This window comes from Misgurnus anguillicaudatus, chromosome 15 (assembly GCF_027580225.2).
Source record: "Misgurnus anguillicaudatus chromosome 15, ASM2758022v2, whole genome shotgun sequence".
In the NCBI taxonomy this organism is placed as follows: domain Eukaryota; kingdom Metazoa; phylum Chordata; class Actinopteri; order Cypriniformes; family Cobitidae; genus Misgurnus; species Misgurnus anguillicaudatus.
This window is the reverse complement of record NC_073351.2, coordinates 35,818,880-35,831,456: the sequence shown is the minus strand read 5'-3', so window position 1 is coordinate 35,831,456 and position 12,577 is coordinate 35,818,880. Positions and strand designations below refer to the sequence as shown.

Here is a 12,577-nt window from a genome sequence, read left to right as displayed (position 1 = left end):
CATCTTCTTCTTCTTCTTCTTCTTCCTCCTCCTACTTCCTCCTCTTCTTCTTCTTCTTCTCCTCCTTCTCCTCCTTCTACTTCCTCTTCTTCCTCTTCTTCTTCTTCCTCCTCTTCGTCCTCCTCTTCTTCTTCTTCTTCTTCCTCTTCTTCTTCCTCCTTCTTCCTCTTCTTCTTCTTCCTCCTCTTCTTCTTCTTCCTCCTCCTCTTTTTCTTCCTCCTCTTCTTCCTCTTCTTCTTCTTCTTCTCCTTCTTCTCCTCCTTCTCCTCCTTCTACTTCCTCTTCTTCCTTTTCTTCTTCTTCTTCCTCCTCTTCTTCTTCCTCTTCCTCTTCTTCTTCCTCTTCTTCTTCCTTTTCTTCTCCTCCTTCTACTTCCTCTTCTTCCTTTTCTTCTTCTTCTTCCTCCTCTTCTTCTTCCTCTTCTTCTTCCTTTTCTTCTCCTCCTTCTACTTCCTCTTCTTCCTCTTCTTCTTCTTCTTCCTCCTCTTCGTCTTCCTCTTCTTCTTCTTCTTTTTCCTCTTCTTCTTCATTTTCTTCTTCTTCTTCTTCCTCCTCCTTCTTCCTCTTCTTCCTCTTTTTCTTCCTCTTTTTCTTCCTCTTCTTCTTCCTTTTCTTCTTCCTCCTCCTTCTTCTTCTTCTTCATTGCGTGACTTCTCTCTTGGGGGCTCACAGGATAGTAAAGGGTCCATCAAATGCACCCTCCAAAATTATACTCGAATACTATGAATTTGGACGTACTATTCGCCTCGCCTACTGATTTTCGCCTAGTTTGGAAGTAGGTGGTTTTGGATGCAGCTGTTGTTTAAAATCTAAAGCTGACATCACGCCTCATCACTTAACAACATCTAATGTCTCACAGGTCTGTCATGAGATTTGATCTGTTATCTTTTCACGCAGTGTGTTGATGACAGCACTCGTCTAAGTCCTGATATATTGAGGTTTATGAAAGAGCGTCCAGAAGTGAAAGATTCGGTGATGCCAGTGAACAAACCCCTGCTGTTTAAACACCATCATTACACACACATCCAGGTGCAGAGACTAGAGAACAGAACAGTACTGTTTCTGGCTTTAGGTATGTATTCTACATCAGTATTAATATAATCTGATAAGATACTGAGATAGATTTCTGTCTAACGTTCTCTACTGAGTGTTTGCGGGATTTCTCTTAACCGTTCTGTGTCTTTAAAGGCACAATATGTCATCTTTGCCGCTAACGGCAGCAGCTTGATGACACTGTTACGGTACATTCACACAGGGCGTAAGCGTTAACGAAAGGCTTGTCTGAAGCGTGACCAACAGCCAATCACAGTGCCGCTACACATGTTCCGGTCTTTCATAAACATAATTGTCTGGCTCTGCCTAGGTAATTTGCATAAGGTGATCTAATTGGCTGACACACAAGTTGCCGCTTTAAAAGTTGAGAAATGTTCAAATATAAATATATATATATGAACGCTTGTGTCTTTGTCACCTTTTTCAACTCTGATGAGTTTGCACCCCTGATATTAACTCTTTCTTCACCAGCATTTTTTAAAGTTGCCAGCCATCACCAGCATTTTTAGTAAGGCTAAAACTACCTAAAATGTTTACCAATGGTTGGATTTCATGACTGACAACATAAGATAATACAGCATTTACTGTAGATGTCATAAAATTTACTGATGACAATGTGAGAAATTATCTGTTGCTATTTTCTGTTCTGATTTGTCTGTAAGATTCATTAATGTCAGATTTCTCTCTAAATTAAGTATGACAGGTAAGAGTCAAGTGATATGAGTTAGTTAATCTAACGTTATAATAACACACAACACATAATGTTACATACAAAAAGAAGTCTACATTATCTAAAAATCTCAGGATTTCAGTAAAATATTTAATACCTCATTATTTGTAAATGTAAAAAATTTACAGTAACTTTGTTTCAAACACCGCCTGTTATTGAGGATCCTGACACAAAACATCTTCACTCAATTAATTGTGTAGTTTTGTGCTTATTTGCATTAGCAACACCTCAGACTTAACTATTTATGTCACTGCCTATGTGAAACACTAAACTCAGTGGGTCTCATTCATGAAATATTCGTAAATATATGAGTAAATATGTGAGTGATTTGCACGTAAACAGACCTTCCCGAAAACTCTCCTCCTGATTCACAAATACTTCGTAAACGTCAGATTTGATAGTTAAATGTGTGTATGTGTTAATGAATTCCTATCAATCGTACATGGGACGCGCGTGCACGCTTATTCTCAATTACCATAAATCCTGACCATTAAATCCGACTGAAAACTATATATGGGCATTATATTATGACACCAAACGAAGGATTTCAACATATGTCTTTTGAAGCAAATGAAAAAGAAACATTTATCAGATGCAGAAATTGAAGTTTATTATCAGAAGTTCGTTCAAAAAGGCAAATTTTATTTTCAAGCGTATAGTGGCGTCTCAGGTCCTAAAAAAAGGAAGCTTGGCAGCACATTACAGATGCTGTTAATGAAATTTCATCTGTTAATCGAACAGTCCCACAAGTGAAAAAAAATGGTTCTGCAAAAAAACGAATTAGTTCACTTCGAAAAAATCTTAATAAAAAAATATAATTTTAGAGGAAATACACAAGCAGTTTACATTTGAGCAGATTTAACTTTTCACAAAAGAACGGGTATGGGTAGCCTGAAACGACTAATTAACCTTCATTCTCGACAAGCGCGGTCTCTGAAAATACGCCTTTTGCGCAGCGCTCTGCCAAATATAAGCCATTGTAAATGTGTTATGCCTGATTTTGGTCATTTTATAGGAAACAATTTCCTTAACAATTTTGTTTGCCCAGCCCTACTGAAATCAATAATTTATTTGATTAAAGTGTTCCGTTTGCAGATGCTATTACTGGAGCTTATCATAAAAGTTAAAAGAAAAAAACGTATATAATTACTGTATAATATTTTTTACAAAATGCTGTGTATATGTACATGATTACGGTGAATTAAAATACAGCCTTATTGATGAGCAAAACGTTCGGATGTTAAACGCACAATTTACGCGTGGTTGGGAGCAGGTGTAGATTTCTTTCGTACCAACTAACATTTGGAAAATACGAACATTTTCATGAATCCGAAAATGTACGCCAAAAGGACTTTACGAACGATTTACACAAAAATTCGTTCTGCTCGTGTTTCATGAATGAGACCCAGTGACTTTTAACTTAAGGTCATTTCAGTCAGCATACTGTTTAATAGGTAGATTATTTCTTTATAGTTTGGGATAGAGATGATCTGTTATGTCAGTAATGAAGTTAAAAAAGCTGTCTAAGGTCCTAATGTATACCATTTAGGTACAACAATGTTCCTTTGAGGTACCAATATGCACTCTTTAGGTATAAAGATGTGCTTTATAAAAGGGCACAGCCCCAGTACCTTTATTTCTGTATACTGTAAATATAACAGTCTTTTAAAATGTCTTCTGTGGTAATTCCAACAATAATTACACGTCTAATATTAAACATTTTGATTTTTTTCACAGAAAGTGGAGAGATCCATAAAGTCTTAGAAAATCCTACAGATGATCCAGTATTCATCATCGCAGAGTTTCGGCCGTTTCCAAACGTGACTCACATCAGCAGTATGCTGTTAGACGAGTCTGAGGTTAAAACACACACACACACACACACACACACACACACACACACACTCTGGTTTCCATGTTTTGTGGGGACATTCCATAGACGTAATGCATTTTATACTGTACAAACTGTATATTCTATTCCCCTTACCTACCCCATTCCCTAACCCCAACCATCACAGAAACCCTTTTCCTACTTCACATTTTCAAGAAATATCATTCTGTTTGATTTATAAGCTTGTTTCCTCATGGGGACATCAAAATGTCCCCACAAGGTCACAAAAACACTAGTATTCCTATCTTTGTGGGGACAATTGGTCCCCACAACGTGATAATTACCAGGTACACACACACACACACACACACATTCTGGTTTCCATGCTGGTTTTTATATTGTAAAACTGTATATTCTATTATATTCCCTTCCCCTAACCCAAACCTTGATCCCAACCATTATAGAAAACTTTCTGCTACTTCACACTTTCAAGAAACATCATTCTGTTTGATTTATAAGCTTGTTTCCTCATAGGGACCTCAAAATGTCCCCACAAAGTCAAAAAAATACTGGTATTCTTATCTTTGTGGGGACAATTGAAACCATACAACAATGAAAGAGTCAGTGACTTGTGGTGCTATATATTTATAAGTCTGACTTTACAGTACAATAAAACTCTTAAGGAGGTTGCACAGTGGATGAGAAGCTCTGTGTCACGTGATGAATCTAAAAACAGAACGCGTTATTTTCTATGAATGAATCCACCTTATTTTTTATGTAAATGTGGGCGCGGCATCTTTAAGCTCCTTTGTGTAAGACTTCTGGTGAGCCTCAGCTACTTAAACTAATGTTAGTCGTATTGCGAGGGGGAAACAAGTGTGCGGTTTTGACATGCTTTTGTATGTTTATTACGAAATTCAGGAAGACAGGTATCATGAGCAATTCTGCCCCCTTAGGAACCCGCGTGATTCCATTGGCTGAAAAAACTCCTCACGGGTAGTTTTTTTAGCGCCTTCTTACAATTCCTACAAAATCTCGTTATGATTTATGCCGTTAGAACGTTGTTAAAATTACAATGGATGTCTTTTTAAATGATATGTTTCATGTATTAGTATATAAAAAGGTTATGGTGATGAGATCTAGACATTGCTTGTGTCATTTTATTATTTATATATTATATACTGTACCCTTTCCACTTTTGTACTGTGTGAAATAAATTACTTATAAAGAACATGATAGTTGCATTACACATTAAAATGATCATTTATAAGCCATGATTACTACAATTTTACTAAAAAACAATGTTAATAACTTACAAAAATAAAAGTATTGTTTTTTGTAAAGCAGATGATGACACAAAACGTCTCGGGTTACGTAGGTAACCCTGGTTCCCTGAGAAGGGAACGAGACGCTGCGTCGCCATAGCAACGCTTTGGGGAACGCCTCGGCGTGACTGATCTGAAGCACGTGTAACACATAATCAATAATTTGATGATTGGATATAGGCTGGATGCCGTGCGGACCAAGGGTATAAGAAGGCATCCCACACAAACACACTCGCTACCAGTGCCGAAGCAAGTGCCTACAGGGATGCAGGGAGTATGGCATGGAGACGCAGCGTCTCGTTCCCTTCTCAGGGAACCAGGGTTACCTACGTAACCCGAGACGTTCCCTTTCGAGGAACTCGAGCTGCGTCGCCATAGCAACGCTTTGGGGAACGGGATGCCCACGCTTCCATACTACCAAATGCCTGTAGCGTGTATAACTGAACACAGTCAAGGCAAAGAACCTGGGACCCTACAGGGGTCTAGGTCTAGACCATAAAATCTGACGTAGGTGAGCGGCGAAGACCAACCGGCCGCATTACACACGTCAAGAGAGGCGCCTGACCCTAAGGCCTTAGAGGCAGCCATACCCCGGGTAGAGTGGGCCCTCACAGCGACAGGTGAGGGTAAGCCCTGATGTTCATAAGCCAGTGAGATAGCATCTACTATCCATCTGCTCAAAGTCTGCTTGGTCACCGGTAAAACCTTTTCTGGGTGAACCAAAGCACACAAATAGCTGCTCGGACTTCCTCCACTGAGCAGTCCCGTGAACGTATGTGTCCAGTGCAGTGCTCGCACAGGACACAACAAATTCAGCTTTTCTTGGTCCGCGCTCCTGAAGGGGGGGAGGACAAAGGGCCTGTAGAACACTGGGCCTCGGCACATTGTTCAGCACCTTGGGAATATAACCTGGCTTCGGGTGTAAAAAAGCCTTAGCCATCCCAGGTGCAAACTCCAGACATGTCGGGGATACTGACAGGGCCTGAAGGTCCCCCACTCGCTTTAAAGAGGTGATAGCAGAAGGAACACAGCCTTAAAGGCCAGAAACCTATCTGGCAAAGTCTCAAATGGCTCGAGCGGAGCCGACGAGAGCCCTTCCAGCATGACTGGTAGGTCCCAAGTTGGAACCCTTGTGCGGCTAACATGTCGCAACCTGCGAGTGCCACAAAGAAAGCGAGCCAGTAACGGGTGTCTACCCACTGATGAGCCTTCCACCGAAGTATGGTAGGCAGAAACTGCTGCCGTTTAAACCTTAATGGTGAAAGGAGTAAACTCAGAGAAACGCTCCTGCAGAAACCTCAGCACTACGTTGACAGGCAGTTATAACTGGGTCTGTCAGATGAGCTGAACACCAAGAGGTGAACATTTCCCACTTAAGGGAATAAAGTTGCCCCGTGGAGGGATAAACACAACCACGGGGGAAAGCATACAGAAGTAGCCTCGGCCATGCCTGTACCATGGAAAACCACAGTGGGAAAAGTGTGGTGTCCTGGGATGCAAACAGATGTACCTCTGCGCGTCCTAACCTTTTCCAGATGTGGTTCACCACATCTAGATGAAGTTTCCACTCCCACCGGAGATGTCTCGAAGGGGCATCTGCCACATTCAGGTGGCCTGGTATGTAGACTGCCCTCAGAGAGTCCAGAAGTGTATGGTAGGCAGAAACTGCTGCCACCTATACCTTAAAGGTGGAGTAATGATGGTCTCCACAACCTCAGTTGGTAGCATGACATTCTTCCAAAGGAGTATGGTAGGCAGAGACTGCTGCCCCCTAAACCTTAGGGTGGAAGGAGTTAACCCAGCAGAGATATGCTCCTGCAGAAACCTCAGTACCACGTCAAGGGGCAGTTGACTGGGTCTGTCAGGTGAGCTGAACACCGAAAGGTGAAGTTTCTCTACTTTAGGGCATAAGCTTCCTCGTTGAGGGAGTTCTGAAGTAATCATCTGGTTCCCACAACCTCATTCGGGAGCATGAGGTCCCTCCAAAGGAGCATGGTAGGCAGAGACTGCTGCCACCTAGACCTTAAGGGGTGGAAGTAGTTAAGCCAGCAGAGAATTGCTGCTGCAGCAACCTCAGTACCACATAAACACGGCAGTTGACTGGGTTTGTAAGGGGAGTTAAACACCAATAGGTGAAAGATTCTCCACTTAAGAGCATAAAGCTCTCTTGAGGGTTGTCCAGACGAAATATGAGGTCCTTCCAGAAGGAATATGGAAGGCAGAAACCGCTGCCACCTAAGCCTTAAGAGTGGAAGGAATTAAGCCAGCGGAGAATTGCTCCTGCAGAAACCTCAGCACCACATAAACAGGGCAGGTGATTGGGTCTGTCACGTGAGCTGAACACCATGAGGTGAAGTTTCTCCACTTAGGGCCTAAGCTCCCTGAGGGAGCTCTGGAGTAATCATATGGTCTCCACAACCTCAGTTGGGAGCCTGACATCCTTCCAAAGGAGTATGGTAGGCAGAGACTGCTGCCACCTAAACCTTAGAGTGGAAGGAGATAAGCCAGCAGAGATTTGCTCCTACAGAAACTTCAGCACCACAACAACAGGGCAGTTGACTGGGACTGTATGGAGTAAATAATGGTCTACACAACCTCAGTTGGGAGACCTGAGCCTGCGAGCCTGGCCCCCTCAGAGGCCAAGCTGACAGCTACCAGATCTCTGGCAAACTTTCTCCAGAACTTCTGTGGCAGAGTGATTGGGGGAAAGAAGAGAAAACCACATTAGGCAGTGCGTGGTGTCCTGAAACGCAAACAGATCCACCTCTGCGCGTCCAAATACTCTCCAGATGTGGTTCACTACATCTGGCTGGAATCTCAACTCCCCGGGAATGGGCTTTGCCTTACAGGGCATCTGCCATATGCAAGTGGCCTGGGTCTAAACTGTCGTCAACGAGTACAGTTTGTCCAGAGACCACAAATGCCATTATCCCAAAATCAACAATGTTGTGATTTTGGCCCTCTCGCTTTCCATAACTGTACTCCAACCTGTAAGGGATGTGTCTGTTGTCAGCGTCACAGGCCAGCAGCGCTCACCCAAAACAGTCCTTAGGATAGAAACCAAGGTTTTCTTCACACCACCAGAGCACGCAGACAACGATGCGTGACTTTGATTGCAGACCTCCTTAGAGATTTATTTAAGAAACCACCGATGTGATGTCTGTCTAGTCAAACACATGATGGCTCCTCAGGTCTAGAAGGAAATGGGAGTCCAACCCATACCACCATAATTTCCAAGGCAATTTCAGTGCCATAGCCAATGATGAGTTTCAGCGATTCTGACCCTTTTGGCTTGTCATAATTGCATCAAACTGTGAGGGATGCATCTGTTGTCAGCGTCACACATCAACACGAGCACCCAACACAGGACCTTGGGACAGAAGCCATGCTTTCTTCCTGTTACCACAGCACGCAAAAAATGGTGCGTGACTTTGATCATGCGAGACGGGTTTCCCCTCGGGGAAAACCCTCCCGTGTTGAATGAAGACATAAGCTCTATGTAAGGAATCAGTCCTCGGATCTGATTAAATCACAGTCTGTCTCAGTCACAGGATAGGACTGAGCTGCTTCAATGAACAATTACAAATCCCTCCTTTTGAAACAATAAAGCAATGGCTGTAGGTCATCATTTCTCTCATGTGGAGGTTCTACAGCCTCCTGCACAAGAATGTATACATGCTCCCCACTGGAGCCGGCTGTATGCAGTTCCACCAGTGCAGGTTAATTGCAGCTGCCTGTGGTACTACGCACAGCAGTGAGTGTGCCCAGCGAGGGCACTGAAGGGAAGCAGGCACCATAAATGGGGTGTGAGCTGCTTCGCTTCAATAAGAAATAGTGAGTGCCACGAACGAAGATGTTACCCGCCTCAGCGGATGAAGGACTCGAATCGTAACACAAAAGATCATATCTTGACCAGTGGACGATCAGGAGAATATGCTGTGTACAGCTGTACAAGCAACACTCAGCATAAACACAAAATCACTGTTTGACACAGCTCGCACAGGCTGTGACAAGCAGATATGCATACATAGCCTACACATACAGGTGTAGAAAACGTAAAAATATTATTATTTTCATTATTATGTGTATGTACATACATATAATACCTCTATACTGTAAGAAGAGAGGAGGCTTTACGTGGAGACTGCACGTTTAGCCTTAAACAGTAGGCGGATTATGAAGATGGTTCATCTCTCCAGAGATAGATAGCTGAAATATATGGCTCTCACGCAAGGCGCCTTCCCGATTCGGCGAAAGAGAGAGAGAGAGCGGACGTTACGTGCAAGCAGAGATACCGCCGCCTGCACGAAATCATATGGCGACTCCCACGAGTGCAACCGCTGCTGAGAAGCGGGATCGCAGCCGCGAGCCCAAGCTTCCTAGAAAGCGAAAGACAGATGTCATGGGTGTAGGCGGGGATACCGCCGCCTGCACGCACGAGTGCAGTCACCGCTTTGCCTCGACAGAAGCGGGACTGGATCCGTAAGGGCGCGAGCCCGATATATCCTTCTCTAAGAGCGAAGCTGGAGCGCAACACGTGCACGGGAATGCTCACAGTGCACACAGCCAGGTTTCTCAAAAGCCAACTGTGCGTGCTGCGCTCTAGACACATATACATGTGTATCCTTGTCTGTGATATCGCGCCGACAGGGAGATACACATACTTGAACTTCATAAAACATACTTCAGATTTATGCAAACGTACACGCAGTCACTTGCTGAGGCACTAAAAGCGAGTGTGTCTGTGCGGGATGCCTTCTTATACCCTTGGTCCGCACGGCATCCAGCCTATATCCAATCATCAAATTATTGATTATGTGTTACACGTGCTTCAGATCAGTCACGCCGAGGCGTTCCCCAAAGCGTTGCTATGGCGACGCAGCTCGAGTTCCTCGAAAGGGAACTACTGACCTGTCTGCAACATGAATATTAGTTTATTATATTATTTTTGGTAAGCTTTTATTCAAAAAAATGTGTATGCTTCTATTTTGTACAAAGTAATTAGCTTGCTAGACAGCTAACGCAGACAAGATATCACAATGACAAATTTTGACCAGGCATTATTGCTACGCACCAGAGGGACAAAATTGTTATCACATCAGCATAATTTGTGCAGTTAGGGGTTGCCATAATAGTTGATACAAACGCACTAAGTCTCTAAAAAAAAAACATTAGTTTTGACCGTAATCCACGCACAAGAGCTGAATGTTTATGTGTGGCCCACGTGACTGCGTGATCACATGAAGCTTAATGTGTCGCCATTAAAAGCTCAAACAAGTCCATTAAAAATTGCTGTTTAAATAAACCTCACACCAGACGGACAGCTGTGACATTTTAAAGCATCGTCTGAAAAGGTTAGAAACACGAAGTCTTGGTCTATTCCATGTACCAACACTCGACTGATGTTCCCATTGTAAAGATAAGTTACTGGTATGTCTCTCTGTGCTTTTGGCTATTTCTCAGATTAAGGGCCAAATTGGGTTGCTGCAATTTTGAAAATTAAAATTCCAAATTTGACTAACTGGTATACATCAAATTATCCGTCCTTAAATCAGGAGCGACATTATGAGCTTGGTTGAGACCATAAGATAAGGGAATTTATGATTGTTTTGCCATTTTCTTAAAGGAATAGTCTACTCATTTTCAATATTAAAATATGTTATTACCTTAACTAAGAATTGTTGATACATCCCTCTATCATCTGTGTGCGTGCACGTAAGCGCTGGAGCGCGCTGCGACGCTTCGATATTTAAGACGAGTAGTTATACGAGCAAGTTTGGTGGTACAAAATAAAACGTAGCGCTTTTCTAAGCGGATTTAGGAACTATATTTTATGGCTTAATAGCACTTTTGGGAGTACTTGGACTCGGCGCAGTAACACCCTCCCTCTCCTATTATGAGAGTGAGAAGGGGAGCGGACTTTTCAGGCGAGTCCAAGTACTCCCAAAAGTGCTATTACACCATAAAATATAGTTCCTCTTTTAAATCCACTTAGAAAAGCGCTACGTTTTATTTTGTACCACCAAACTTGCTCGTATAACTACTCGTCTTAAATAGGAAAAACGTTGATGTGTTTGGTCACTTCTAACTTTATCTCTAAATGGTACCATTGAATAAATGGGGCTAAGCTAAATGCTATCGAAGCGTCGCAGCGCGCTCCAGCACTTACGTGCACACACACAGATGATAGAGGGATGTATCAACAATTCTTAGTTAAGATGATGACTAAACAAGTGAAGCTAGCTTTCTACATGTAACGCACACCATTTTAACTGTTAAAGTGATAAAAATATTTCAAAAATGTTTAAAAATACAGAAATACAACACATATGGTAATGACGCATAATAAGTGTACATGCCCAACACAAAGAATAAAGAGTAGATTTACTTACTTTTCTGGACATCAAGGCATCACTCTTGCAGCTTGAAATCCATGTGCTCCACTATGTCATTAGGTTACCATAACTACCAAATAAACTTTTGATGAAAAAACAGTGGGAAAGTTCCTTTATGCAGAGCGTGTTGGTAATGACAGCTTAACCATGGAACAGATAGAAATTACGCAAAATAAAGTATAAAATGCATACATATGCTTAATACGTGCATGTAGTTTATAAGTTCAAGTAACATTTAATTCATATGCATAAATTTTTTATAAATTTGTGATAAATAATGTTTAAGATATGGCACGACATGTGAAAACTCTGGTGAAGGACAACACCAAAACACTGATATTGTGCCACAAACACCAATAAAATGTGATAAAATTCTTAGTAAGAGCAGCCATAAAAAAAGTCTAGTTCTTAATAGAATTACACCCTGTGGACATAAATGGCTCGAATTCTGGGAAATACCCTTTAATAGTTGCGTATTGAAGACCCGTCAACCCTGAGCAACAACACAAAATGACTGTATATGTCTTATGATATATTATGCCACTTCTTCATAAAAGGGAAGTGCAAGCAGAACATACTAGCTTTTGTCATTTCTGCAAGCGCTCTATGTTGATTTGTTTGTCCAAATATGGTTTGTTTGTCTTACAAATATATTATTGAAAAGAAAAAAATTGGTAGTCATTAGGGCTGTAAAATCAAAAATTCACGGTACGGTAGTATTTCATTATGATGCCCACGGTACAGTATTTATTGGACCATTTGCGGGAAGGAAAAAACAAATGAAGACTTGGAAAAACTGCCATAAGTGTTTATTAAACAAGACTGAACATTACAATGATGTACAAAGTGTGGTGTTTACAATTTTCTTAAAAAGGCAAAAATTATTAGACCACAAAATAAAACAAAAAAATAAAGTTTGTCAACTTTAAACAACTCACTTACAATCAGTCAGGTTTAAAGAATTTACCTCAATTTACAGAGAGTTTTTTATTATTATTATTAATGCTTATGTTTGGTACCCCTGAAAGCAACAATTGTGAATGAAGAATCAAGAAGATATCAAGAAGAAAATAATCAAGCTTTTTTTAAATAATGCACACTTTTTTGTCTTTAGAAAGATCTTTTTCATTTTTTAAAGTATAGCATAAGTATTAAAGTATCTTTTGACATATTTATTTCATTTAAATAGAATAACATCCACACTGTCATATAAGTGTTGAGGGTAAAACATTTTTTTAAACTT

At 41.4% G+C, this 12,577-nt stretch overlaps 1 protein-coding gene across 1 annotated transcript in view; it reads left to right on the top strand.

Annotated features, from left to right (window-relative positions):
• The window catches only part of LOC141349753 (semaphorin-7A), a 28,317-nt gene that overhangs the window by 13,654 nt on the left and 2,086 nt on the right, over window positions 1-12,577 (top strand). Inside the window, exons 10-11 of the mRNA XM_073853894.1 lie at window positions 902-1,072; window positions 3,521-3,642. Coding sequence (XP_073709995.1) covers window positions 902-1,072; window positions 3,521-3,642 — 293 coding nt within the window. The remainder of the gene's footprint in view (window positions 1-901; window positions 1,073-3,520; window positions 3,643-12,577) is intronic.